Source organism: Pleurodeles waltl, chromosome 9 (assembly GCF_031143425.1).
Source record: "Pleurodeles waltl isolate 20211129_DDA chromosome 9, aPleWal1.hap1.20221129, whole genome shotgun sequence".
Classification (NCBI taxonomy): domain Eukaryota; kingdom Metazoa; phylum Chordata; class Amphibia; order Caudata; family Salamandridae; genus Pleurodeles; species Pleurodeles waltl.
Window position 1 is genome coordinate 389,330,056 of NC_090448.1, and position 25,974 is coordinate 389,356,029.

General features: G+C 50.3%; 1 protein-coding gene across 3 annotated transcripts in view; it reads left to right on the forward strand.

Annotated features, from left to right (window-relative positions):
• EML3 (EMAP like 3) overlaps positions 1-25,974 on the forward strand; it is a 293,640-nt gene that overhangs the window by 253,828 nt on the left and 13,838 nt on the right. For all 3 annotated transcript variants that reach the window (XM_069207042.1, XM_069207043.1, XM_069207044.1), the window contains 2 exons: positions 6,377-6,465; positions 9,507-9,604. In XM_069207042.1, coding sequence (XP_069063143.1) covers positions 6,377-6,465; positions 9,507-9,604 — 187 coding nt within the window. The remainder of the gene's footprint in view (positions 1-6,376; positions 6,466-9,506; positions 9,605-25,974) is intronic.

A 25,974-nucleotide genomic window follows, 5' to 3' on the forward strand; every position in this document is an offset into this window, starting at 1 on the left:
ACCTGTAACTCCGGCTTCGCCAACTTACACCCCGTCACATTCGCCAGCTCACACCGCCATGAGCCACGACGACCAAGATCAGGATGCGTGGGACTTGTACGACGCACCAGTGTCTGATAACAGCCCAGACACATACCCAACTAGGCCATCACCACCGGAAGACAGCACAGCCTACTCACAAGTGGTGGCTAGAGCAGCTCTATTCCATAATGTGGAACTACACTCGGAACAAGTAGAGGATGATTTTTTATTTAACACCCTCTCCTCAACCCACAGCTCCTACCAAAGCCTGCCGATGCTCCCAGGCATGCTACGCCATGCAAAAGACATTTTCAAGGAGCCAGTTAAAAGTAGGGCAGTGACGCCTAGGGTGGACAAAAAGTATAAGGCGCCTCCTACGGACCCTGTCTTCATCACCTCTCAGCTGCCACCAGACTCTGTGGTGGTAGGGGCTGCCAGAAAACGGGCAAACTCACACACTTCTGGGGATGCACCTCCCCCAGATAAAGAAAGTAGGAAGTTCGATGCAGCCGGGAAGAGGGTTGCTGTCCAAGCAGCAAACCAGTGGCGCATCGCAAATTCACAAGCGCTGCTAGCGCGATACGACAGAGCCCACTGGGATGAGATGCAGCATCTCATTGAACATCTCCCAAAAGATCTGCAAAAAAGAGCAAAACAGGTTGTTGAGGAGGGTCAAAACATTTCCAACAATCAAATACGCTCCTCCATGGATGCAGCAGACACGGCCGCAAGAACCATTAATACGTCGGTTACCATCCGTAGGCACGCATGGCTCAGAACGTCTGGATTCAAGCCAGAAATTCAGCAGGCAGTGCTTAACATGCCAGTAAACGAGAAACTTCTGTTCGGTCCGGAGGTCGACACAGCTATAGAAAAGCTCAAGAAGGACACTGACACTGCCAAGGCCATGGGCGCACTCTACTCCCCGCAGAGCAGAGGATCTTATAACACCTTCCGCAAAACACCTTTTAGAGGAGGGTTTCGGGGTCAGGCCACACAAGCTAGCACCTCACAGTCCGCACCGCCCACCTACCAGGGACAGTACAGGGGAGGTTTTCGGGGCCAGTATAGAGGGGGGCAATTTCCTAGGAATAGAGGAAGATTTCAAAGCCCCAAAAACACTACCAACAAGCAGTGACTCACACGTCACTCACCCCTCCCACACAACACCAGTGGGGGGGAGGATACATCAATATTACGAAGCATGGGACAAAATAACTACAGATACATGGGTCCTAGCAATTATCCAACATGGTTATTGCATAGAATTCATGCAATTCCCTCCAGACATACCACCAAAATCACAAAATTTATCAAAATACCATTCACAACTTCTAGAGATAGAAGTTCAAGCACTACTGCAAAAAAATGCAATAGAATTAGTACCAAGCACACAAATAAACACAGGAGTTTATTCACTGTACTTCTTGATACCAAAAAAGGACGAAACACTGAGACCAATTCTAGACCTCAGGGTAGTAAACACATTCATCAAATCAGACCACTTTCACATGGTCACACTACAAGAAGTGTTACCATTGCTCAGAAAACACGACTACATGACAACCCTAGACCTCAAGGACGCATATTTCCATATACCAATCCATCAATCACACAGGAAATATCTAAGGTTTGTATTCAAAGGAATACATTACCAATTCAAAGTATTGCCTTTTGGTTTAACAACCGCTCCAAGAGTATTCACAAAGTGCCTAGCAGTAGTCGCTGCACACATCAGAAGGCAGCAAATACATGTGTTCCCGTATCTAGACGACTGGCTAATCAAAACCAGTTCGCTCACACAATGCTCTAACCACACAAATCAAGTCATACAAACCCTCTACAATTTAGGGTTCACCGTCAACTTTGCAAAATCAAACATTCTGCCAAGCAAAGTACAGCAATATCTAGGAGCCATAATAGACACAACAAAAGGAGTAGCAACGCCAACTCCACAAAGGATCCACAATTTCAACAGGGTCATTCAACACATGTCTCCAAACCAAACAATACAAGCAAGAACAATACTACAGCTCCTAGGCATGATGTCCTCATGCATAGCCATTGTCCCAAACGCAAGACTGCACATGAGGCCCTTACAACAGTGCCTAGCCTCACAGTGGTCTCAAGCACAGGGTCACCTTCTAGATCTGGTGTTGCTAGACCGCCAAACTTACCTATCGCTTCTATGGTGGAACAGTATAAATTTAAACATAGGGCGGCCTTTCCAAGACCCAGTGCCACAGTACGTAATAACAACAGATGCTTCCATGACAGGGTGGGGAGCACATCTCAATCAACACAACATAAGAGGACAATGGAACATACATCAAACAAAACTGCATATAAATCATCTAGAATTATTAGCAGTTTTTCAAGCACTAAAAGCTTTCCAACCAATCATAACCCACAAATACATCCTTGTCAAAACAGACAACATGACAACGATGTATTATCTAAACAAACAAGGAGGAACACATTCAACGCAGTTAAGCTTGTTAGCTCAAAAAATATGGAAGTGGGCTATCCACCATCAAATTGGTCTAATAGCACAGTTTATTCCGGGGATCCAGAATCAGCTGGCAGACAATCTCTCTCGAGATCACCAGCAAGTTCACGAATGGGAAATCCACCCACAAATTCTGAACACCTACTTCACACTCTGGGGAACACCACAAATAGACTTATTTGCAACGAAAGAGAACGCAAAATGCCAAAACTTCGCGTCCAGATACCCACACAAGCAATCCCAAGGCAATGCCCTATGGATGAACTGGTCAGGAATATTTGCTTACGCTTTTCCTCCTCTCCCTCTCCTTCCTTACCTAGTAAACAAATTGAGTCAAAACAAACTCAAACTCATTTTAATAGCACCAACGTGGGCAAGACAACCCTGGTACACAACACTGCTAGATCTGTCTGTAGTACCACACATCAAACTGCCCAACAAACCAGATCTGTTAACGCAACACAACCAACAGATCAGACACCCGGACCCAGCATCGCTGAATCTAGCAATCTGGCTCCTGAAATCCTAGAATTCGGACACTTACAACTTAGCCAAGAGTGTATGGAAGTCATAAAGCAGGCCAGAAGGCCATCCACTAGACACTGCTACGCAAGTAAGTGGAAAAGATTTGTTTGGTACTGCCATCATAATCAGATACAACCACTAGAGGCAACTCCAAAACATATAGTAAATTACTTGCTCCATTTACAAAAAGCAAAGCTAGCCTTCTCTTCTATTAAAATACACCTTGCGGCAATATCTGCATACCTGCAAACTACATATTCGACTTCCTTGTATAGGATACCAGTTATCAAAGCATTCATAGAAGGGCTTAAAAGAATTATACCACCAAGAACACCACCTGTTCCTTCATGGAACCTAAACGTGGTTCTAACAAGACTCATGGGCCCACCCTTCGAACCCATGCACTCTTGCGGAATACAATTCCTCACCTGGAAAGTTGCCTTTCTCATCGCCATTACATCTCTAAGAAGAGTAAGTGAAATTCAAGCGTTCACAACACAAGAGCCTTTTATACAAATACATAAGAATAAGGTCGTCCTACGACCTAATCCAAAATTTTTACCAAAAGTTATTTCTCCATTCCATCTAAATCAAACGGTAGAATTACCAGTATTCTTCCCACAGCCAGATTCTGTGGCTGAAAGAGCACTACATACATTAGATGTCAAAAGAGCATTAATGTACTACATTGACAGAACGAAGAACATCAGAAAAACTAAACAGCTATTTATTGCATTCCAAAAACCTCATGCAGGTAACCCAATATCAAAACAAGGTATAGCCAGATGGATAGTTAAATGCATCCAAATCTGCTACCTTAAAGCAAAAAGACAACTGCCCATTACTCCCAGGGCACATTCAACAAGGAAAAAAGGTGCTTCAATGGCCTTTTTAGGAAACATCCCAATACAAGAAATATGTAAGGCAGCCACTTGGTCTACGCCTCACACATTCACCAAACACTACTGTATAGATGTGCTATCCGCACAACAAGCTACAGTAGGTCAAGCTGTATTAAGAACTCTATTTCAGACAACTTCTACTCCTACAGGCTAAACCACCGCTTATGGGGAACTAACTGCTTGCTAGTCTATGCATACCATGTGTATCTACAGCGACAGATGCCATCGAACTGAAAATGTCACTTACCCAGTGTACATCTGTTCGTGGCATCAGTCGCTGAGATTCACATGGACCCACCCACCTCCCCGGAAGCCTGTAGCAGTTCAGAAGTTACCTTCAATTTTGTACATTTGTATATATATTACTTAATCCTTTAATAGGTACATACTTACATTTTTCATTGCGCGGGCACTATTACTATAGTACAACTCCTACCTCACCCTCTGCGGGGAAAACAATCGAAGATGGAGTCGACGCCCATGCGCAATGAGCACAGAAGGTGGAGTCACTCGGTCCCGTGACTCGAAAACACTTCTTCGAAGAAAAACAACTTGTAACACTCCGGCCCAACACCAGATGGCGAGCTCATGCATACCATGTGAATCTCAGCGACTGATGCCACGAACAGATGTACACTGGGTAAGTGACATTTTCATTTCTGGGCTTGTCCCCACTTATACACATACTGGGCAGAAATGTTTAAATATTTAGGCAAGTAAGTAAATTACACGTTATATCCAGACCATACATTATCACTATGTTACTCTGAATGGAAAATACAGGAATAAGTGAAGTCAAATTGTTATTCATTGGAGTGGTGGAAGCAAGATCATTGATAACCAAACACTGGAACTCTGGCACCATAACTACCTTCCTGTACTGGCATAAAAAAATATGCAGCTAGTAAAATTCAAGGAAGTGTTGTACGTTTGTGCATTGGTAGCTCAGAATATTTGCATATCTAGCAATAGCTTGGAAACAACGAATCATAGACGATACCGTGACACACATTTGCTATCATCTCTGACCATTTTATGGATCTTCACAGTGAATTTAGAAACTATACAGATAAAGTAATATTTTTGTGACATGCATAATTATAACAGTGATAAAGGAAATGATTGTAAAATGTAGATGGTGTTGGTGTTATCTCTCTCTACATTCATTTGGTATAATGTATAACTGATAATCAATGATTTAATCATTTCATTATTACATTTTGTCATGACATACCACTCTAATGCATTTACAAGTAAATAATAATATATAAAAAAGAACAAATAAAAAGGTGACCCCCTAAGTGCTCCCTGGAAAGTCTCACGATTGCTAATCTGGTGAATACCAATCAGCAAGTAAAGTAGTTCACATCTCTGGAAAAGACACTGAAACAGCCAGCTGCCAGGGTGAGTATGCTTAAATCTTGGGACAAAGAGTTAAAGACAAGCCCTAGAACGGAGCGGGTGGGAGGGAATGTGGTGCAAGGGTGTGACCTGAATATATTTGGGCCCTCATTCATACAAGGCCCTGTGGGCAAGGTAGAGGGCCTTAAACTGAATCTGTTGGCCAATGGGATCCAGTGTGACAGTGGCAAGAGATTATCCTTACCCAGAATCAGCACCTCTGTCCTTATGGAAGTACACCTCAGGGGAGTGCTGCTTACCCAGGCTTGTTTCTCAGACAAAAAGATGACTGTAGGCTCTCCTGACTCTGAGGCGAGGGCACATCTATGTATCAGCTATTGTTCAAGCATGAAGATGTCCCTTTGGACAGGCATTTGCTGGACTTCCTTGTGTGCGTAGAGCATTAGTGACTGGCCAATAATGGAGTGGAAGAACAATTTCAAAACACTATTAAGTAATTCATTTCTCAGCTGTTTATGGGCTTAAAATATTTATTTATGGAGCACTCATGCCTGTAGGGTAATGCTGGCTTTTTCAACGCAACATTTGTTTTTGTATTGAGTGGTCAGCATATTAATGAGGGCGAGTTATGTATTCTTAGCTCCATGATACCTCGTAAAAAAATATATATATTTATTTACTTTCTTAGGTAAAGACTGCATTGAGCTTCGATTCATTCTCTGTTTCTCATTATCAGCAAGACAGTGTCATTCAAAGCAAATCTATATTTTGTTATAACCTCTTTCTGTCCCTGAACCTTAAATATTGTCAACAGGAGTCACTTTCATGACGAGTACAACTCAATTATCCCGAGAAGGCACATGAAGGAAGTGACGTTTGTCTGGGGGATCAGAGACAAGGGGCTTCAAGTACATTCTTATTTTCTAGAGTAGCTGGTGGTCTCTCAGTGAGCACCTTCCGGTTCAGTTACTGATATTTCTCAAATGTCTCGTACTAAATAACCAATGTCTTCTGAGTTAGCACTGTGCCCGAAGTAACCATCCGTTTTTGCACACAGGTGGGTTGTATTGGACACAGAGACTCAGATGGTCGTGTCTGATTATACGGATGGGAATGAACAGCTTTCTGTGGTTCGATACTCTCCAGGTGAGTGACAGTGCACTCCTCCCAGCCTGCATCTCTAGATACTTTGTATCACTCTCTTACTCGACAGCTGTTCCCTTGTTCCTGTCTCTGTTCTCTTTCTTCTGTCAGTCTCCCCTTATCAGGGCTCCTTTCTCTCTCCTTATCATATCCCCTAAAAATACCTTTCCCTCTCCTTGCCCCCTCTGTGCCAGACTCCCGTCTCCCACCCCACCATCTTGTCCCTCTCATCTGGATCCTCTTTGCTCTTTTGTGTTTTCTCTTTTATTCGCTCTCCCCATCCTTCACATTGGTCCTCGTTCTTCTTTGTGCTTCATCCTTACCTCTCCTTGTCAGTCTCTACCTTCCTTAACCTTTTCTTTCCCCACTTTCTTTCACCTGCCCTGCTTCTCATTTCTCCCTATTTATCAACATAGTAAGTGCTATTACACCCCGTAAGATCCCTCCTCTAGCAGCCCTTCATGTGTGAGAGTGCAGGGAAAGTTACATACCAATTAACGTAGTTGATCCAGTTTGGGAACCTTCTCAAGATCGCTTTCCTGCTTCCTCAGGGCATGGGATGTTCTGAGCATCTAAGGCTGGGAAGGACTCTCCTCAGGATCTTAAATTTGGGCATTTGCTAGTACCACGGAGATGCATGCAGATTCCTAAAGTAGCTAGAAAACTACGACTTGTGAATGTTATGTGGCGAAATAGAATTCTTTTTACGTTCCATGCACCACATTAAGCTTTTAACAGCGACAGTACATCATATTATCTGTTACCTGTTACGTTTACAAAAGTTATCTCTCCCACTGTTGGACTAATTTACTTCCCAATAGTCTAGAAGCCCTGTTGGAGTATATCGTGTTTAGAACTTGCATAGACATTGCATCAGTTTGTACTATCTGGCAGCCCAGCTTCAGTAGTTTGTCCAGTGGTTGGCGGGGAGGCAGAGACCAGAAATATGTCTCGGTTGTGCCTGGGCTGGCAGATTTAGTACATGCCTTGCTGAGGGCAAGGCATCTATTGCCCTCAGATACCGCAGAATTCCGGGTGATCACCAAATGCCAGGCTCGCTGTCTAAATCGGACACACACTAAAATCCCATATAGCCCGGACTTACCAATAGCAGTGCTGGGGACCTTGCCACATGGAGGGGACGGGAGAGGCTTAGAGGACAGGGTGGGGGCAGGAGCCAGTACCCTGGGGGACCTTTACAGGGAGGGAGAATTGCTCCCCTTTGAGTACTTTAGGTCTGACTTTGATGTCCCACAGTGGCACTTCCTACTGTACAGCGCACTGACTGCAACTACCTGGCGGAATGGGACTGTTGAACCTCCAGCCTTGGGAAGTTGCTGATATATTGTACTCTCGTCGAGCACCATTAAGGTGGCCTCCTGTCTGTATAGGGCCACTGGGTGGGTCGCTCGTCACCCACTTGAGAAACTGAATAACAGCTGGGAGGAGGACATAGAGACCCTGATACCGGAGGTGGTCTGGAGCTCCATTCTCAAAAGGACACCTCACGTGTCTAGAAGTGTTTGCTGCCAATTGATTTATTTCTATGTGTTGCAGCAGGCATATCTAACCCCCGAGCGTGTACAGAAATATTTTTGGCGGGTCGAAGCGACGTGTCCTAGATGCAGAGAAAATGAAGCAGGCCTATTACTCATGGTCGTCCTCTGCTTCTCACCTATTGTGGGGGGGGGGTCACTGACCTATTGGCCACTGTCTTAAAGAAGGAAATTCCATGTACACCAGGGCACTGTCTCCTAACTTGGTTCCAACATACCTCGAAAACTAAAGCTACCAGTAAGTTTCAAGATTTGGCATTTCCCAAAGCGAAGCATGTGATCACGAGAAAATGGTAATTGGTGGAGGGGACCCCGACTGTTGAAGTGGCGACGTGAATTGATAAAATGGGCAATATTAGAGGGGCAATTGATGCTGAGAGAAGCAACGAAGAGAATTGGTACAATAGAAGTGGCACATGCATGGGAAGTGCTGCTAGTTGATTTTCGGAGCCCCGGCACAGAGGAAGTAGCAGAGCCGTGATGTGCCTCCAGGAAGAATGGTGGGACCTGCCGATTTTAATTTTTCCTTAGAAACTCTTAATTACCGGCTCCCCCGGCCCTGTGACGAACTTTGAGTAACAACTGGAAAATTAACCCCTGACGACTTTTGCTGGCTGGTAGCCTAGACGGGACTTTAAAGTTCTTGTTGATGATGAAAGATGCAATAGTTTGGGTGGAGGGTATATAAGGGTCCGCGGGTTGTTCTAGTTGTTTTCAAAAGGCTAGCGACTGTTACTGCAAGATAGAGAAGATGCACTATAATCTAATAATGTGTTTGAGGTGCACAGATCAATCTTGTACTCATAGCTACTGTGTTATTGAACCCATATATATGAGTATATGACGCTGGTTCTTTGGGTTTTAAAGTAAAATTCAATAAAATATCTTTAAAAAAAGACATTGCATCAGTTTGGCACTTATGTAGCTATATTGCCCATGCTGTGCTTACTCCTGATAGCTAGTGTTGAGTTCAGAACATTATAAGGTGTTTTTCTTCAAAGAAAGAACTTCATCTTAAAGGTGATTGGTTGTCCCACGCCTAATCCCTTCCTAAGACCAATGTCTATGTCTCTCTATAGAATTAATGCTCTTGCTAAAGACTAAGGGCCAAAGTATTCCATAAGACCCCCGAGTTGAAATTAACGAAACCCCATTATATATCACTGGGCCTTCTGCCAGACGCATGGTTCATATTTGTTTCTTCTCACTAAGAATGTTTTGCTCATTAGACCTTGTGATGGCCATAGAACTCTGGGATATTATGGGTGTCAACGCTGTAAGAGTTTCTGTACCCTGCCTGCGTCCATCTTGGTTTTCGTTACAGTAATCAGTGTTGCGACACAGCAACTAGAGCATTTGCAATCATGTGACTTGTTGCCTGTGGTGTGCTTCAGTGAATATTTGGTGTGTAGAAGACGCAAGATGAATATCTATAGTGCTAGTGTGCAATGCACAGGCAGGCGCCATGACTATCTCCTTTTTTTCCAGATGGGAATTTCTTGGCCATTGGATCTCACGACAACTTCATCTATATTTACAGCGTGGGGGAAAACGAGAGGAAGTACAGCCGCTTTGGGAAGTGCTCAGTAAGTATCACTTGTCCAGGAGAGCATCTATGTAACAGCCTTGGGAAATCTTGTGCCCCTTCCCAAGAGGGGGAGGCCGGCCCCTTTATCCTACCTATCCTGTTTCCCTTTCGCAGGAGGCAAAGGTCTGGCTTCCTGTGTGGAAACTCTACCCCCTGCACAAAGGTGGTAAAGGCATGCCATTCTGGACAGATTCTGTCTGCCACTCTTGTCACAGGAGGTGTGGAAGTATCAGTCCTAGGATCCCGCCTGTTTTTCTCTGGGATGAAAGTCTCACAAGAGATGAGGGCCCCACACTGATACAATCAAGCACTCGAGGTCAACCAAACCTTCTCTCCAAAATGCACATATACATCTCCCTTTCCCACAGCGAGTCAAAGAGAAAGTACCCATTTGAACAACATCCTGCTCCTGTGTTCACAGTTAATAAGTGTGTCACAGACACCATTACAAAGACCTCAATTCTTACTCGTCGTGAGTGAGACACACATTTGGAGGATATGTTCAGCTTCACTCACAGAATGATTGATACATGCCACTCATGGTGAGAAGAGCTATAACAGGCACCCTAAAAGGGTCTCTGTTCATTGCTCTGGTACTTGTGGGTGCTGGAGAGACTTCCTGCAATCATTTTATTGCATGGTGGGTAACCCTTTCTGTTGATGGGTAGGGCTGCTCCACTGCTTTTGTAGGCCAAGAGTGTATTATAGTGAGGATTAGGTGTGATTTTTATAATTTGTCCATTCATGTTGGTTGTGTTTATCCTTTCATTGGTGTCACCTTCCGTGCTGTCATTGTTGTCAAATGTGTTGCATTTTGTGGCATGGGCTTCCTGTGATGTAATCAAATATGCTATATAGATTTCACTCATAAAGAACTTTGAAAACTTGAGAGCTGTGCCATTACTGTTTCTTCTCTTGAACGGGAACAATTCTACAAATAAAATATGTCTAGACACTCTTATTTACTGTAATTAAATGCCTGTTGCTTGTTTACACACACACTAAAATGTCTGGCTGCTTATGGAAGACCATTTGACGTTAGGAACACACAGGAAGGTAATATGATTTTACATGATGCTATTTTAAATTCTCAATAGGTGTACAATTATGCCATCTGGTGGCTGGCTCCGCTAACATGACTTTATTTATTTAGAGCATTAATAAAGAGGAAGCAAATTTAGCCGTCAGCGACCGTAATGAATATGAAGTTGTCTTTCTCATTGTGGTCAAAACAGATCTTGTTATCTTGTGATTATCTCTACTTTCCACGGTGCAGGCAACAAAGTGGATCACTCTCATTCCTGCAGCGGATTAGATCGTAAGGACGAATTGAAACTGATCGCTTTCTCCGGATGAAAAGAATACTCCTGTGACCCTTTATGGGAGCTCATCCCTAAAATCCTCCATCTCCACAGATTGCAACTTTTAGGAAGTAATGCACCTAGGGAAATTAACGTTTTGATTACTGTGACAATTGCTGAAGTCAAAGTCAAGACCATATTTTTTATTTGAAATCAATGCGGTAGAATATTGGTCAAGTTCCTATGTTTTAGGTATACCTATGCTATAGTACGGACTATGTGATGCAAAACTACTGTGTTTTGATTATACTTCTATATATGCGGTTTATTAATATACATATTCAAACACAAAGTCAAGACCATTGACGGCTGAGAGAAAAGCCCAAAGGTCAAATTTCCCTCCCAGAAAGAGAGCCACATCAGGTGCCCCCAAAATTGAGAACGTGCACTGAGGTGGCATCTTTAAAACTGCTGTGCACAACGGCCCAAGTAAGCTCCTCTTCGCAATAAAATGCAGTTAGGATGGAATTATTGTCCAGTTTTGATACCTCGCTCAACACCAGCGGACCAAAATTGGTCCAACGCTACAACCTTGAAAGAATCATGTTGGGAGCTGCATTGAAGACAATGGAGTGCTTTGGGCTTCTAATGGCCGATAGAAGCCCGGAGCTCCAACATTCCAATGTTGTTTTCGCAGCGGTTGCTGTAAACAAAGGCCTCACGGAGCCTGAGGGGATTTTAATCAGTAATTAGAACATTCAGCCCGGGTCTTTAATTCTGGAGCGTGCTTTTAAAGGCCAGTATAGTGCGCTACAGCGGGCTCTAAGGCTGTATTATATCCCATCCAATGTTAATTCGTGTAACAAGCTTCTCTGACCTGCTTGGTGGTGCATACAAAGTCTCAAAACTGTCCGCTGGGAGCAGGATTGGGGCGAGGATTGTACTGGTGGTTTCTGGCTGTTCCTGAGGATGCCTTTGCCAGGTTAGGGCTCACTACCACAGCGGGCTTGTGGGGATAGTGTCTCGGTCAGCCCTTTTCAGCATCAGTGCCCAGCGGGAGCACTGCATGGTGCACTGAGGTGTGCCCTGTATGTGTGCAAGAACTGACCTCCTGGTCAGCGTCTGCTGCCCTCCCCAGCTCCTTTAGCTGCTAATGCCTTTGCCTGGGACGAACTGCGAGCCTCCCGACTCTCAGCTTGAGGCCCTCCTCCACCCACAGGCTCGTCCATGTGCCTCATCCCTGGTGGTCTAGTGGCCATCAACAAGTAAGTATCTTCTCTCTATCTCTCTTTCACTCTTGCTTTTTCTGCCTTTTTAACTCATTTACCTATTACTTCTGTTTTTTCCATCTCTTCCTTTTTTCTCCCCTGCTGTCCCTGCCTCCCTCCCGCGCCGGCGGCCCCCTTTCCACCCTGCAAAGCACCTTTCCCACCCTCCTGCCTCCCAGCTGACTGCTCCCCCTGCCCCCTCCCCTTCTTAACGGCGCACTCCCAGGACCCCCCACAGGAAATGGAACAAAATCACCAACGAGCAACTCATCTCAACTCTTGCCAAATCCCTCCCTCCTCCCTCCGATGACCCCAACACAGCAGCATGCAATCTCAACTCATGGATCACCAAATGCGCTAACACTCTAGCCCCCTCCTGCTGACATTGGCCAAATGCGTACCTAAGAAAGCCAGCTGGTTCACCTCCAAACTCTAAGAACCAAAGCTCACCCACAGACGCTTAGAGAAAAAATGGAGGAACTGCCAAACCAGCGAAGACCTCACCTCATTCAGAGCCACAACCGCCACCCACCACCGAAACATCATGAGTGTAATGAAGGATGCACGCCAGGATCACATAAACTCCTCCACACACAACTCTAAGGAACTCTTGTCGGTCATCAACAAGTTTACAAATCCCCCCTCTGAAACTACCAGCATCCCCCCGTCATAGGAGCTCTGCGACAAACTCACCACCTTTTTCCACCTCAAGATCCAGGACATCTACGACAGCTTCCTCCATTGAAAAACCTGACACCAGAACCTGCAACCAACCCACTCCCATAGAACCACCCAGACCATCCACAGCTGGTCCATGCTCACTATGGAGGTGACAGTCAGCATCATGAACAGCTGGTCCATGATCATTCTGGAGCCCCCACAGACCCCTGCCCGCATCACATATACATCTGAGCCAGCACATCCATCACCCCGATCTCCGAAATATGATGAACTACTCCATCAACACTTGCACATTCCCTGAGGATTGGAAACACCCCAAAATACCCCCTCTTCTGAAGAAGCCCTTGGCCGACCCATCAGAACTAAAGAATTTCTGGCCCATCTTGCTGCTACCCTACCCCGCCAAAGTACTGAAGAAAGCAATATATGTACAACTATGGAATTGCAAGGCCAACAACTCCCTGGACAGCTCCCAGTCCTGTTTATGCAGCAACCACAGCATGGAGACAGCCCTCACGGCAGCCATCAACGACATCCGATCACTCCTAGATCCTAGATCCTGACCACACTGCAGCGCTCATACTCCTCAACCTCTCAGCAGCCTTCGACATGGTCTCCCACAGCGCACTATGCACCAGACTCCACGACATAGGAATCCGTGGAAGAGCCCTGGAATGGATCCACTCCTTCCTCACAGGGAAAACTCAGAGGGTCAGACTCCATCCCTACACATCCAGACCTACAGGAGTCAACTGCGGAGTCCCCCAAGGATCCTTACTGAGTCCCACACTGTTCAACGTATACATGGCCTCTCTCACAGCCATCGTCAGAAGCCACAAAATGAACATCGTGTCATATGCCGGTGACAAACAACTCATCATTTCCCTCACCGAAGACCTGGACATGGCCATAAGGAACTTCCACTCAGGAATGGCAGCTGTCACCATCTAGGTGAGAGAAAGCTGCCTTAAGCTCAACTCCAACAAGACTGATCTCATCATCTTCAGAAATGCCACCTCAGCTTGGGACGACTCCTGGTGGCCCACATCCCTCAGTGCCCCCCCCCGCCATGACTGAGCACACCTGCAACCTAGGCATCATCCTCGACTCTTCCCTGCTGGCACAAACTCCCCAAACTTCAGAATATCTTCAGATGGATCTCAGCAGACTGCCACAGGACAGTCACCCATGCCTTAGTCACAAGCAAGCCCGACTACGGCAACGCCCTCTCCGTCGACACCTCGACTAGAAACATCAAAAAACTACAACTCATCCAGAACGCCACAATCAGATTCATCCTGGACCTCCCACGTCGAGAACACATCTCCCAACACCTGATGACCCTCCACTGGCTCCCGGTCGAGAAATGAATCACCATCAAGCTACTCCCCCACACGTACAGGACCATACACAAAACAGAACCAGCCTACCTGAACCACCTTGTCTCCGTGCACAGGCCCGCGAGATCCTTCCGCTGCGGCCACTATCCCTCACATTCGTAAAACCACTGCCAGAGGACGATCCTTCACCTATATTACAGCAAAGAGCTGGAACAACCTTAAGACATGGCTCTTCAGATGAGGCCACCTCACCCCGCCCCGCTCCAGCACCTTGAGACCCTCACAGGTGAGAAGCCCGCGCTTTACAAAAACTGATTGATTGAACTGATGTAAGCTTGCATCTGGATCTGTACCTTCCTCTACTGCTAGGTGTAGGGCTTTATTCAAGGAGTGCATAAATCGTTCAACATCACCATTGGCATGTAGCTGCTGGGGCATGATCTTCCTGTGGCGGATTCACAGGTGTGCTAAGAACTCCTCAAATTCAGCCTCTTAGAATGGAGGTCTGTGGTTAAGTCAGATTTCCCCATGGAGATCAAATGCAAAGATCTTTTTCCAGGAGGGGGGCAACTTTGCCAAATGGTGTGGTGTCTGTCAGTTCCACCAACACGATATTTGGAGTATCCCTCGATCAGTTCTAGTGTCAAATGTCCATCTGGTAAGCTGCCAAAGTCTAGGCTCCCTTTTGACCACAGTGCTTCACTGACTCCACTAGTCTTTTGACATGCTGTACGGTGCTTTACTGGGCCATCCACAGCAGCATTTAGCCCTTGGAACCACAAGTTTTCCCTCAGGTGTGCCTTAGTTTTTGTGGTCCCTTGGTGTCTTTGGTGGGCAAGCTCGATTGCCCTCTGACAGAGAGCTGCTATGATGACATTTTGGTGGTCGCCAGGGGCTGTGCTCAGTTCATCCCCCACCCACCACAGTTGGGACAGTCATTCTTTGTCTGCGGGTGTCCAGTGGTTGGCATTGCAGAGAAATGTCTTCCATATTCCCCCTTTGAGGGTAGGGAGGGTCTGTTGGCGTGCCTCACTCTCCTGTGTGGCCTGACTGATCTCTTCTACAGTTAGTGCTTTTGACACCCTCTGTGGCTCACAAACCTTTCGTAGTCTTCATCTCTTGTTCATCTGATCCCACCTCTGCCCTTGTGCGGTGTCGTGATAGGAAATCAGCAGGATTCTTTGCCCTGGGACGGTTGATCACGGTGAACCAGTATTGTTGCATCTGCACCGCCCACCTCTCTTTCCGAGGTGTTGGGTGTGGGGCGATGCCAACAAGCAGCATGACTTATGACTTGTGATCTGTGACCACTTTGAACTCACTGTGGCAGAGGTATAAGTAAAAATCTTTGCATCCCCAGTTGATGGCCAGGGCCTCACACTCTATTTGGGCATAACAAGTTCCTGTTACTGTGAGGGCTCCGCTTGCAAACGCAAGGGGGACCCAAGAGACAGGCTCTTTCTTTTGTGTGAAGATGGCCCAAGGCTAACTGAGCTTGTGTCAACAATTAGTTCTGTCGTTTTCTCTAAGTCAAAGTAGTCCATAGTGGTGTTGGTCAGCAGCATCTTTTGATGTTCTCAAACTCAGTCTATTCCTTAGGGCCCAGACCCATTTGATGGCTGTCTTCATCAAGGCTGTGAGTGGTCTGAAAGCTTTGTGAGGTTGGATAGAAAGCACCCACACTAAGTGGCCGTGGCTAGGAAGCTTTGCACCTTGGTTGTTGGAACACCTTTGACTTTCTGGGGTACACCTTCAGCCCATCTTTGGTGAAGACACAGCAAAATAATTTGATCTGTGTCTCAAAGAATGTGCACTTTCTGCTACGCAGAAAAAAGCTGTGGACAAAACTGTCTGTATTTGCCGGTGATGATCCTCAAGGATGGAGGAATGTATGAGGATATCATCACCTGTTGCAGGCGGGAAAGAGTCTCCTGAATGGTGTTCTGAAAGAGTTCGGCTGCTGACGAGATCCTGAAATTCAGCCTCTTGTACTGTCTGTGCCCTACGTGAGTCAAAAATGTTGTACTGTACCAGTTCTCCAGAGCAAGCGATAGCTGATGATAGCCAGTGTTGAGGTCAAGTTTAGAAAACCATTGGGCTCCCCTGAGAGACACAATGGGGGTCATTCTGACCTCGGCGGTAAAAGGCCCTTACCGCCGGTCAGAAGTCCGCCATACTACCGCCGCGGCCGCGGTAGACCGCCACGGGCATTCTGACCACCAACTGTGAAACCGCCAAAAATCCGACATCCAAGGAAGGCCGCCACATCAGCGGGCCGCGGAAAACTGGAGATGACCAAACCTCCACCGTCACGCCAACACAAACACACCCATGCCATTCTGACCCACGAATCCACGCTGCAGTCTTTCAACCGCGGTATTCCATAGGCGGTACACACCGCCGCGGTCAAAATACACACACAGCCACATTGGACAATTTGAAATACGCACACCTGACACACATACAAACAACGCTCCCACACATCCAATCAACTATAAAACACACACCCACCTCACCCACAAACCCCCACTAGTTGGAAATCGGAGCGAAGGCGAGAGCGAGAGATAGTGATAGCGAGCACAGCATTAGAAAACCCCAACACACACAGGAACACAACTTCATCACCCACACCACATCTACGCACACATCACCACATATCACCACGCACATCACCACAAACACCACCCCACACCTCATCCACACCACCCCATGGCACCCCAAAGACACCCAAGGTTTTCGGACCAAGAACTCCGGGTCATGGTGGAGGAAATCATGAGGGTTGAGCCCCAGCTCTTCGGCACACAGGTGCAGCACACCACCATAGCAAGGAAGGCTGAACTATGGCAAAGGATCGTAGACAGGGTCAACGCTGTGGGACAGCATCCCAGAAATCGGGAAGATATCAGAAAGCGATGGAACGACCTACGGGGGAAGGTGCGCTCGATGATCTCCAGGCACAACATCGCTGTGCAGAAGACTGGCGGCGGACCCCCACCCACCCCACCCCAATTCACAGCATGGGAGCAAGAGGTGGTAAACATCCTGCATCCTGATGGCCTCGCTGGAGTACAAGGAGGAATGGACTCTGGTAAGTAGAATCTCAACTACTTCACCCCCCCCCCCAAACACCAGCATGCCAACCCCCCCCCCTCACCCCCAATCTCACCCCCCAGCACATAACCTCCCTGCCAATGTCTCACCAGCACAACCCACCCTAAACAACACCAACCCCTGAATGCCAACACAAACCATAGACAGCCACCACCAAAGCATGACCATTGCACATACCCATACACCCCCCCAAACCCCCACAACACCTCCCACAAGGGAATCCCAGCACTGGGGGACAAGGGCACCCAAAATGCACGCCATGGCACACACAGAAACAATAACCATACTCCTTTACCCCTGCAGGGCCCGAACGACAACACACCGCCATGGAGGGTCCAGAGATGTCCATCCCACCCCCAGAACAGGGCCCCAGCGAGGACAGCAGCTCTGTCGACCTAGAACCTGACGACCAGCCCGGACCATCGGGGACCTCTGGACAGTCGGTTCCCCACACACAGACACAGGCCACAGCAGACCCAAACCCCTCTGGGAACACCATCACAGCTCCCACCCAGCGGGTCCATGCCTCTGTCCCGCGGACGCGTCAATCAGCGGTGTGTCCGCCACTACAGGGCACCCAGGCTGACCCAACACCCCAACAACAACAGGGACCTGGGGGCAGTGGTAGTGGGCACACCGTCCAGGGGACAGAGGCCCGGGGAAACAGGGCAACTGGGAGGGCTGCTGTGCGACAGGGGGGGGAGGACAGGCCCAGGGAACCGACTCTCCAAGAGGCCCTCACCACCATCATGGGAGCGTATCATCACTCCCAGGAGACGATGGCGACGGTTCACCGAGATCCAGGCACAGCGGGAGGAACGGAACATGGGGTTCAGCAATGAACTCCGGGCCATCGCTACCGCAATGGGGACCATAGTCCAGGCCCTCAACCGCATTGAAACCACATTGCGGGACCATGTGGCACCGCAAAGGGCCCCTGTCACTAGCCAGGAACAGCCTACCACCTCCGCCGGCGCTAGTGGTCAGGAGGCCCCCACAGAACGACGGGCCACCAGAACCCCACCTCCTGCTGAAGAACAACCACCCCGCAAGAGGAACCTGAGATCTCAAAGGAAGACAGAGTAGGATGCCAAGACCCCCGCCAGTCTAATATCCCCCCGGATGTCATTCCACTGTCCCACAGTGTCACCCTGTCCAACCTTGAACTGCCCCTGCTCCATCCTTCCACTGCCATATGAACAATGCACCTGTGCGACCGAGAACTGGACTCTGCCATGGACATAACTCCACCCTCACCCTTCACCGTTTTAATATCATGTACCAAAATATAGCACTAAAAATAAATCACTCATTGCACATAAATCATTCTGGAGTCAGCCTGTATTATTTACAAATGTATAACACATTACTTATCAATAATGTTCTGTTACATATGTGTGGACAACATACCGATGTCAATAAGCATTAGTCCATGGGCTAACCAGGCAGAAGTCACGCAGTGGGTCATACAGCACTGAAAAGGGAAGGGAAAAGTAAACTTCAGCTTAAAAGAACTGGGGGGAAATACACAAAGTAAAGATGCAGGGGGCATTCACTAAATGGTAAATGGCGTGGTTGATTCCTACCTGTGTGCTACTGAAAATACTGTAGGATAACTCTGTCCCTGTTGTCTGGGTCGTCCTCTTCGTCTTCCTCCTCTTCACTCTCCGCAGGCTCCACAGCATCTTCAACACCACCATCTGGACCATCCTCCTGCAGGAAGGGCACCTGACGTCGCAATGCCAGATTGTGAAGCATACAGCAGGCCACGATGATCTGGCACACCTTCTTTGGTGAGTACATCAGGGATCCCCCTGTCATATGTAGGCACCTAAACCTGGCCTTCAGGAGGCCAAAGGTTCTTTCAATGACCCTCCTAGTTCGCCCATGGGCCTCATTGTACCGTTCCTCTGCCCTGGTCCGGGGATTCCTCACTGGGGTCAATAGCCAAGGCAGGTTGGGGTAACCAGAGTCACCAATTAGCCACACACGTTGTCTCTGTAGCTGTTCCATCACATAAGGGATGCTGCTATTTCGCATCACATACGTGTCATGCACTGACCCAGGGAACATGGCATTCACATGGGAGATGTACTGGTCAGCCAAACAGACCACCTGAACGTTCATCGAATGGTAACTTTTCCTGTTTCTGTACACCTGCTCATCGTCTTTTGGGGGTACTAAAGCCACATGGGTCCCATCAATGGCACCAATTATGTTGGGGATATGTCCAAGGGCATAAAAATCACCCTTCACAGTGGCCAAATCAACCTCCTCAGGGAATACAATGTAGCGCCGCATGTGTTTCGTCAGGCAGACAACACTCTAGACAAGATTTTTGAAAACATAGGCTGAGACATTCCAGATGACATGGCCACTGTTTGTCTGGAATGAGCCACTTGCCAAAAAATGGAGGACTGACAGAACCTGCACTAGAGGGGGAATTCCTGTGGGTTGGCGGATGGGGGACATCAGGTCTGGCTCCAGCTGGGCACACAGTTCATGTATAGTGGCTCGGTCAAGTCGGTATCGTAGTATGATGTGGCGTTCTTCCATTGTCGACAGGTCCACCAGCGGGTGGTGCCTAGGAAGGACAACATGGAGCACAGAGTCAAGCAAGTCACAGGTACGTTCACCACTGCATGCACAGTACACGAAAAGGTATGGATGGCTATGTTTGGATGTGTGGCAATGCAAGGCCTAGGCCTGTGTGACGCAGTTGAAATTAAGCCATGTGGGCCCTTGAAATGGCGGCTGCCTGACCGGTGAAGTGGGACAATGGGATGTGAGGTCAATGCGCTGGCGTGGCACACCGTGGCGGTAGGCGGTCGAAGACCGCTATACGAACCCGCATTGGTTAACATTGATACCTATGGGATTCAGGAGCCAATGACGATGTGCGCCGGCGGTCACGGTACGCACCGCCGCGGTACGCACCGCCGCGGGCGTGACCGCCATTTTCTATCTGCCTAATCACTCGATACCTGATCATCCACAGGAGAGGACCTATACTGCAAGTGCTGCTGTGACCTCGGTCTGGAAGTGACAATGGCTGCTGCGACTGGGGAAAGGGCCCCTGCCTTCACGTCTGAAGAGTTGGAGAAACTAGTGGATGGGGTCCTCCCCCAGTATGCGCTACTCTACGGTCCTCCAGACCAACAGGTGAGTACACTGAGTGCACATTGAATGGGTTATGCCTGTGTGGAGTGGGGTGGATGTAAGTTGTTGGGGTGGGGAGAAAATGAGGACTGCAACGCACGACTGATGAGAGAATGGGCCACATGGCAAGGTTGGGGAGGGGGGGCATGTACTCCAAACATCCCGAAATTTCACGTATTCTCTTTCCCACCCTGTACATGTCTAACAGGTGAGCGCCCATCAGAAAATCGACATTTGGCGTGCCATCGCCAAGGAAGTCCGGGCCCTGGGGGTCTACACCAGACGGGGCACCCACTGCCGCAAGAGGTGGGAGGACATCCGCCGCGGAACCCGTAAGACCGCCGAGTCACTGCTGGGGATGGCCTCCCGACCTAGGAGGGGTGCCAGTCGTACCCTGACCCCCCTGATGTCCCGGATCCTGGCGGTGGCCTACCCTGATTTGGATGGGCGATTGAGGACATCACAGCAGACACAAGGGGGTGAGTACCTGCACATTCTGCTATCCTTAAGCGCAGTTGAGGCGTCTGGGTGGGGGAGGAGGGCCGTGGGTGACACTAGGCCAGGGCGCTTTCTGTAGTGTAGTCCCCTCCCTTAGACATGGCCCTGTGCCCCCGCCCCCCACCTCTGTAGGGTGCCAAGTACAGCTATCCATGGTCCTGCATCACCCATGTGCGCGTCTGTTGTCCCTAGACCTGTTGGCTTAGTCAGAAGTACTGAGTAGTGTACCCCAATTTCGCGGCTTAGTGCATGAGGCACCTGTGTCTGTCCTCTCCGCCAACGGTATTGACAAGGCATACACTCAACTTTGTATTATTTCTCCCCCCACCCTTATTCTTTGTCTTCTTGTGCATCAGCATCATCAGGCGGAGGAGAATTGGCGTCGGAGCACGAGGGAGCTGCAAGTCACAATGCCCCGGTGGGCACTGGAACAGACACCGAGGGCACCAGTGATCCGGAGGGCGAGGGGAGCACCACAACGGGGACCGGTGAAGACACCAGCGACACGGACACGTCCTCGTTTGGGAGCTCCCTAGCGGTGGCGGCAACATCCGGGCCCCCGCCTCCACAGGTACAGCCGCCACCCAGCGCTCCAGCTCCGCCCTCCCAGCAGCCCCTCAGCCTTCGCTCCGTGCCCGCTCGCCCAGGAAGGCGGGCGTCTCCTTCGCCCCAGGCACCTCAGCCCCTGCCCCAGTTACCCCTGCTGCCCTCAGTGCGGAGCTCATTGACCTCGTGAGGACGCTCATTGTTGGGCAGACTACCCTTTTGAATGCCATCCAGGGGGTGGAAAGGGAGGTGCATCAGAGCAATGCCTACCTGGAGGGCATTCATTCGGGTCAGGCTGCCCATCAACGATCGTTCACTGCTCTGGCCTCAGCACTGACGGCAGCCATTGTCCCTGTCTCCAGCCTCCCTCTTCTAACTGCCTCCACCCTTTCTCTGTCTCCTGTCCCTCAGCCTATCCCATCCACACCATCAGACCAGCCTGCACACACCTCAACACCCAAGGCCAGATCATCCAGACACAAGCACCACAGGACACACAAGCATTCACCCCAGCAACACCCAGATGCAGACATTCCAACAGTCACTACCACCTCTGTGTCCCCCTCCTCCTCGTCTCCCTCCTCCCTCCCTGTGACGTCTACACTCACACCTGCATGCACACCACCATCAGCCAGTGCTTCCATCACCAGCACACCCTCCACTACAGTCCTCACACGTGCAGTCACCACCCCCACTGCCATCTACACGTCCCCTGTGTCCTCTCCCACTGTGTCTGTCACCCCCTCTTCCAAGACACATAAACGCAGGCAGACACCCAAACAACAGCCAACCACCTCACGACAGCCTACGCCTCAGTCACCTGCACCCAAAGACAGCACACCTGACTCTCCTACAACCACATCCTCTTCCTCCACTTCCATCACCACTACTCCTACCCTTTACCTTGGTCCTAAGAAATGTTACCTCTCTAATCTTAACCTCTTTCCCTCCCCTGACCCACCCCCTCCATCGGTTAAGAGTCCCAAGAGCACCTCAGCCACCACCAGCCCAGCTTCGAGTGTCCAAGTGGTGCATGGCTTCTGGAGTCCACACTTTGGCGGCAGTGACACTTCACTGAGCAGCAAGGGGACATCCAGCCCACCCCCAGGCAAGAGGACACGTAAACTGAAGGGCCACCGTGAGAGGACTGAGACAGCTGCCCCCAAGGAGCCAACAACGGCCACTTCACCTGCCACAACAGCCAGGGGAGGCAAGGGCCCGAGAGCCCCATCTAAGGAGCGAAAGGGCAGCAGGGCGGAGAGGTCATCCATCAGGAGCGCGGAGCTGGAGGGCCCCTCAAGCCCCATCCCGCCTGCAAGGGACGACAGCAAAGGGCCCAGGACTCCGTCCCCGAAGGGGCCTGCCACTGCACAGTCGGAGGGCGAGTGATCAGGGTGTCCAGCCGAGGTCTGGCTCCCTAGACTTCCTGAAAGAGCACCGCTGAAGAGGGCCCCGCTGTGCAGAAGAGCAGCGCTGAACAGGGCCCCGCCGTGAAGACAGGCACCGCTGAACAGGGCCCCGCCGTGAAGACAGGCACCGCTGAACAGGGCCCCGCCGTGCAGAAGAGCACCGCTGAACAGGGCCCCGCCGTGAAGACAGGCACCGCTGAACAGGGCCCCGCCGTGAAGACAGGCACCGCTGAACAGGGCCCCGCCGTGCAGAAGAGCACCGCTGAACAGGGCCCCGCCGTGCAGAAGAGCACCGCTGAAGAGGGCCCCGCCGTGCAGAAGAGCACCGCTGAACAGGGCCCCGCCGTGAAGACAGGCACCGCTGAACAGGGCCCCGCCGTGAAGACAGGCACCGCTGAACAGGGCCCCGCCGTGTAGAAGAGCACCGCTGAACAGGGCCCTGCTGTGAAGACAGGCACCGCTGAACAGGGCCCCGCCGTGAAGACAGGCACCGCTGAACAGGGCCCCGCCGTGAAGACAGGCACCGCTGAACAGGGCCCCGCCGTGCAGAAGAGCACCGCTGAACAGGGCCCGCTGTGAAGACAGGCACCGCTGAACAGGGCCCCGCCGTGAAGACAGGCACCGCTGAACAGGGCCCCGCCGTGAAGACAGGCACCGCTGAACAGGGCCCCGCCGTGCAGAAGAGCACCGCTGAACAGGGCCCCGCTGTGAAGACAGGCACCGCTGAACAGGGCCCCGCCGTGAAGACAGGCACCGCTGAACAGGGCCCCGCCGTGAAGACAGGCACCGCTGAACAGGGCCCCGCCGTGCAGAAGAGCACCGCTGAACAGGGCCCCGCCGTGCAGAAGAGCACCGCTGAACAGGGCCCGCCGTGCAGAAGAGCACCGCTGAACAGGGCCCCACCGTCTCAAGCACCGCTCCTCTGGGCCCTTCCTGTCAAGCACCGCTCCGCTGGGCCCCGCCGTCTCAAGCACCGCTCCGCTGGGCCCTTCCTGTCAAGCACCGCTCCGCTGGGCCCCGCCGTCTCAAGCACCGCTCCGCTGGGCCCTTCCTGTCAAGCACCGCTCCGCTGGGCCCCGCCGTCTCTAGCACCGCTCCGCTGGGCCCTTCCTGTCAAGCACCGCTCCGCTGGGCCCCGCCGTCTCAAGCACCGCTCCGCTGGGCCCTTCCTGTCAAGCACCGCTCCGCTGGGCCCCGCCGTCTCAAGCACCGCTCCGCTGGGCCCTTCCTGTCAAGCACCGCTCCGCTGGGCCCCGCCGTCTCAAGCACCGCTCCGCTGGGCCCTTCCTGTCAAGCACCGCTCCGCTGGGCCCCGCCGTCTCAAGCACCGCTCCGCTGGGCCCTTCCTGTCAAGCACCGCTCCGCTGGGCCCCGCCGTCTCAAGCACCGCTCCGCTGGGCCCTTCCTGTCAAGCACCGCTCCGCTGGGCCCCGCCGTCTCAAGCACCGCTCCGCTGGGCCCTTCCTGTCAAGCACCGCTCCACTGGGCCCCGCCGTCTCAAACACCGCTCCGCTGGGCCCTTCCTGTCAAGCACTCCCCAGGATATGGCAGTGGGCAATCCAACCACTGTAGAGACATTGAGAGACTGTGGTTTTGCACTCCCCAGGATATGGCAGTGGGCAATCCAACCACTGTAGAGACATTGAGAGACTGTGGCTTTGCACTCCCCAGGATATGGCAGTGGGCATGGTGGCCCCTTCGTGGGTCTGGCGTCGTGGACTCATGTGGCTGAGGTGCCCCCCCTTCCCTTCCCCCTGAGGTGCCTGTAGTTTTGTCATCAGATGCCCCTGCAGTGTTCTCTCCAAAGGACTCAGGTCTCGTGTGTGGGCTTTGCCCTTGTGTTGCTACACTTTGGCCCACGGACAAATCGTTACTACGTGAAATGTGCAGGACTGATTTCTGCAGTTGTCCACTGCTGTGTATATAGACTTTTTAAATGTAAATATTCTGGCTAGTTGACCAATACTTATCGGAGGCTATTTTGGACATAAATATTTATTGACAATTTTGAAATGTCATTGCATTTTTTACGGGGGTTTGGTTGGTGTCACTGTGACTTGTTGCTCTGCATTGGTGTGTACAGATTGGGGGGGGGGTTGCATATGTGTGTGCCCGTAACCTTTCGTCCTCCCCCCTCCCGTGTGTCGTAGGTGCTGTACTCACCGTTGACGTCTGCGCCGGAGTTCGTACTCGTGGTAGATGAGCAGGTAGACGAGAGCAGGTATGATGTTCAATTCGGGTTCCATGCTGTCCTCCGTACTCGTGGAGTGCGTAGAGGTGAGCGTTTTCACATTCGTAGTCTGTTTCCGCCGTGTTTTTATCGGCGGGGCTCCCGCCCCGGAAAAGGTGGCGGATTGGTGGGTCATGATAGTGTGGGCGGTACATTGTCTGCCGCCTGGCTGTTGGCGGTGACCGCCGCGCTGTTTGTCGGTCCCGCCGTGGCGGTCGGAGTGTTATTGTGGCGGGCTGTGTTGGCGGTTCCCGCCAGGGTCAGTATTCCATTTTTTGGACCGCCGGCCTGTTGGCGGTTTGGCCGCCGCTTTATCACCGACTGCCAGGGTTAGAATCACCCCCAATATATCTTCTATGGTGGGAGTGATGTGTCTCTCCACCTTGATTGTGCAGTTGGGGAAGTGCATGCCAGTGCACTGCCGGATCACCCCCGGTTGTTTTGGCTACTATCGGGGAGACCCTTAGGGTGGGGTCTGACACTTTCCGTATGACCCAAGGTGTTCAGGTTTCTCAAGTTTTCATACCACCAGTGCCGGAGGTGGAATGGTACTCCCTGGTGTCTAAGTGCTGTCCGTTTAATCGATGTGTCGATATGCAGTTTGATTGGTGCTCCTTCAGGCATCCTAGCCCTTGAAATAGCTGAGGTTATTGTTCCAGGATACGATCAACATGAAGGCATGGACTGTACATGGAAAGGAGACTTGTTTAAGATCTTCTGTTGTGTAGCACCCCAACAGTGTTTCTTTCACTTCCTTGGTGGTATGGAACTTGGCTGGGGTCTGTTTGTTGCAGATTTGCACCATTACATCATTCACACCATCCA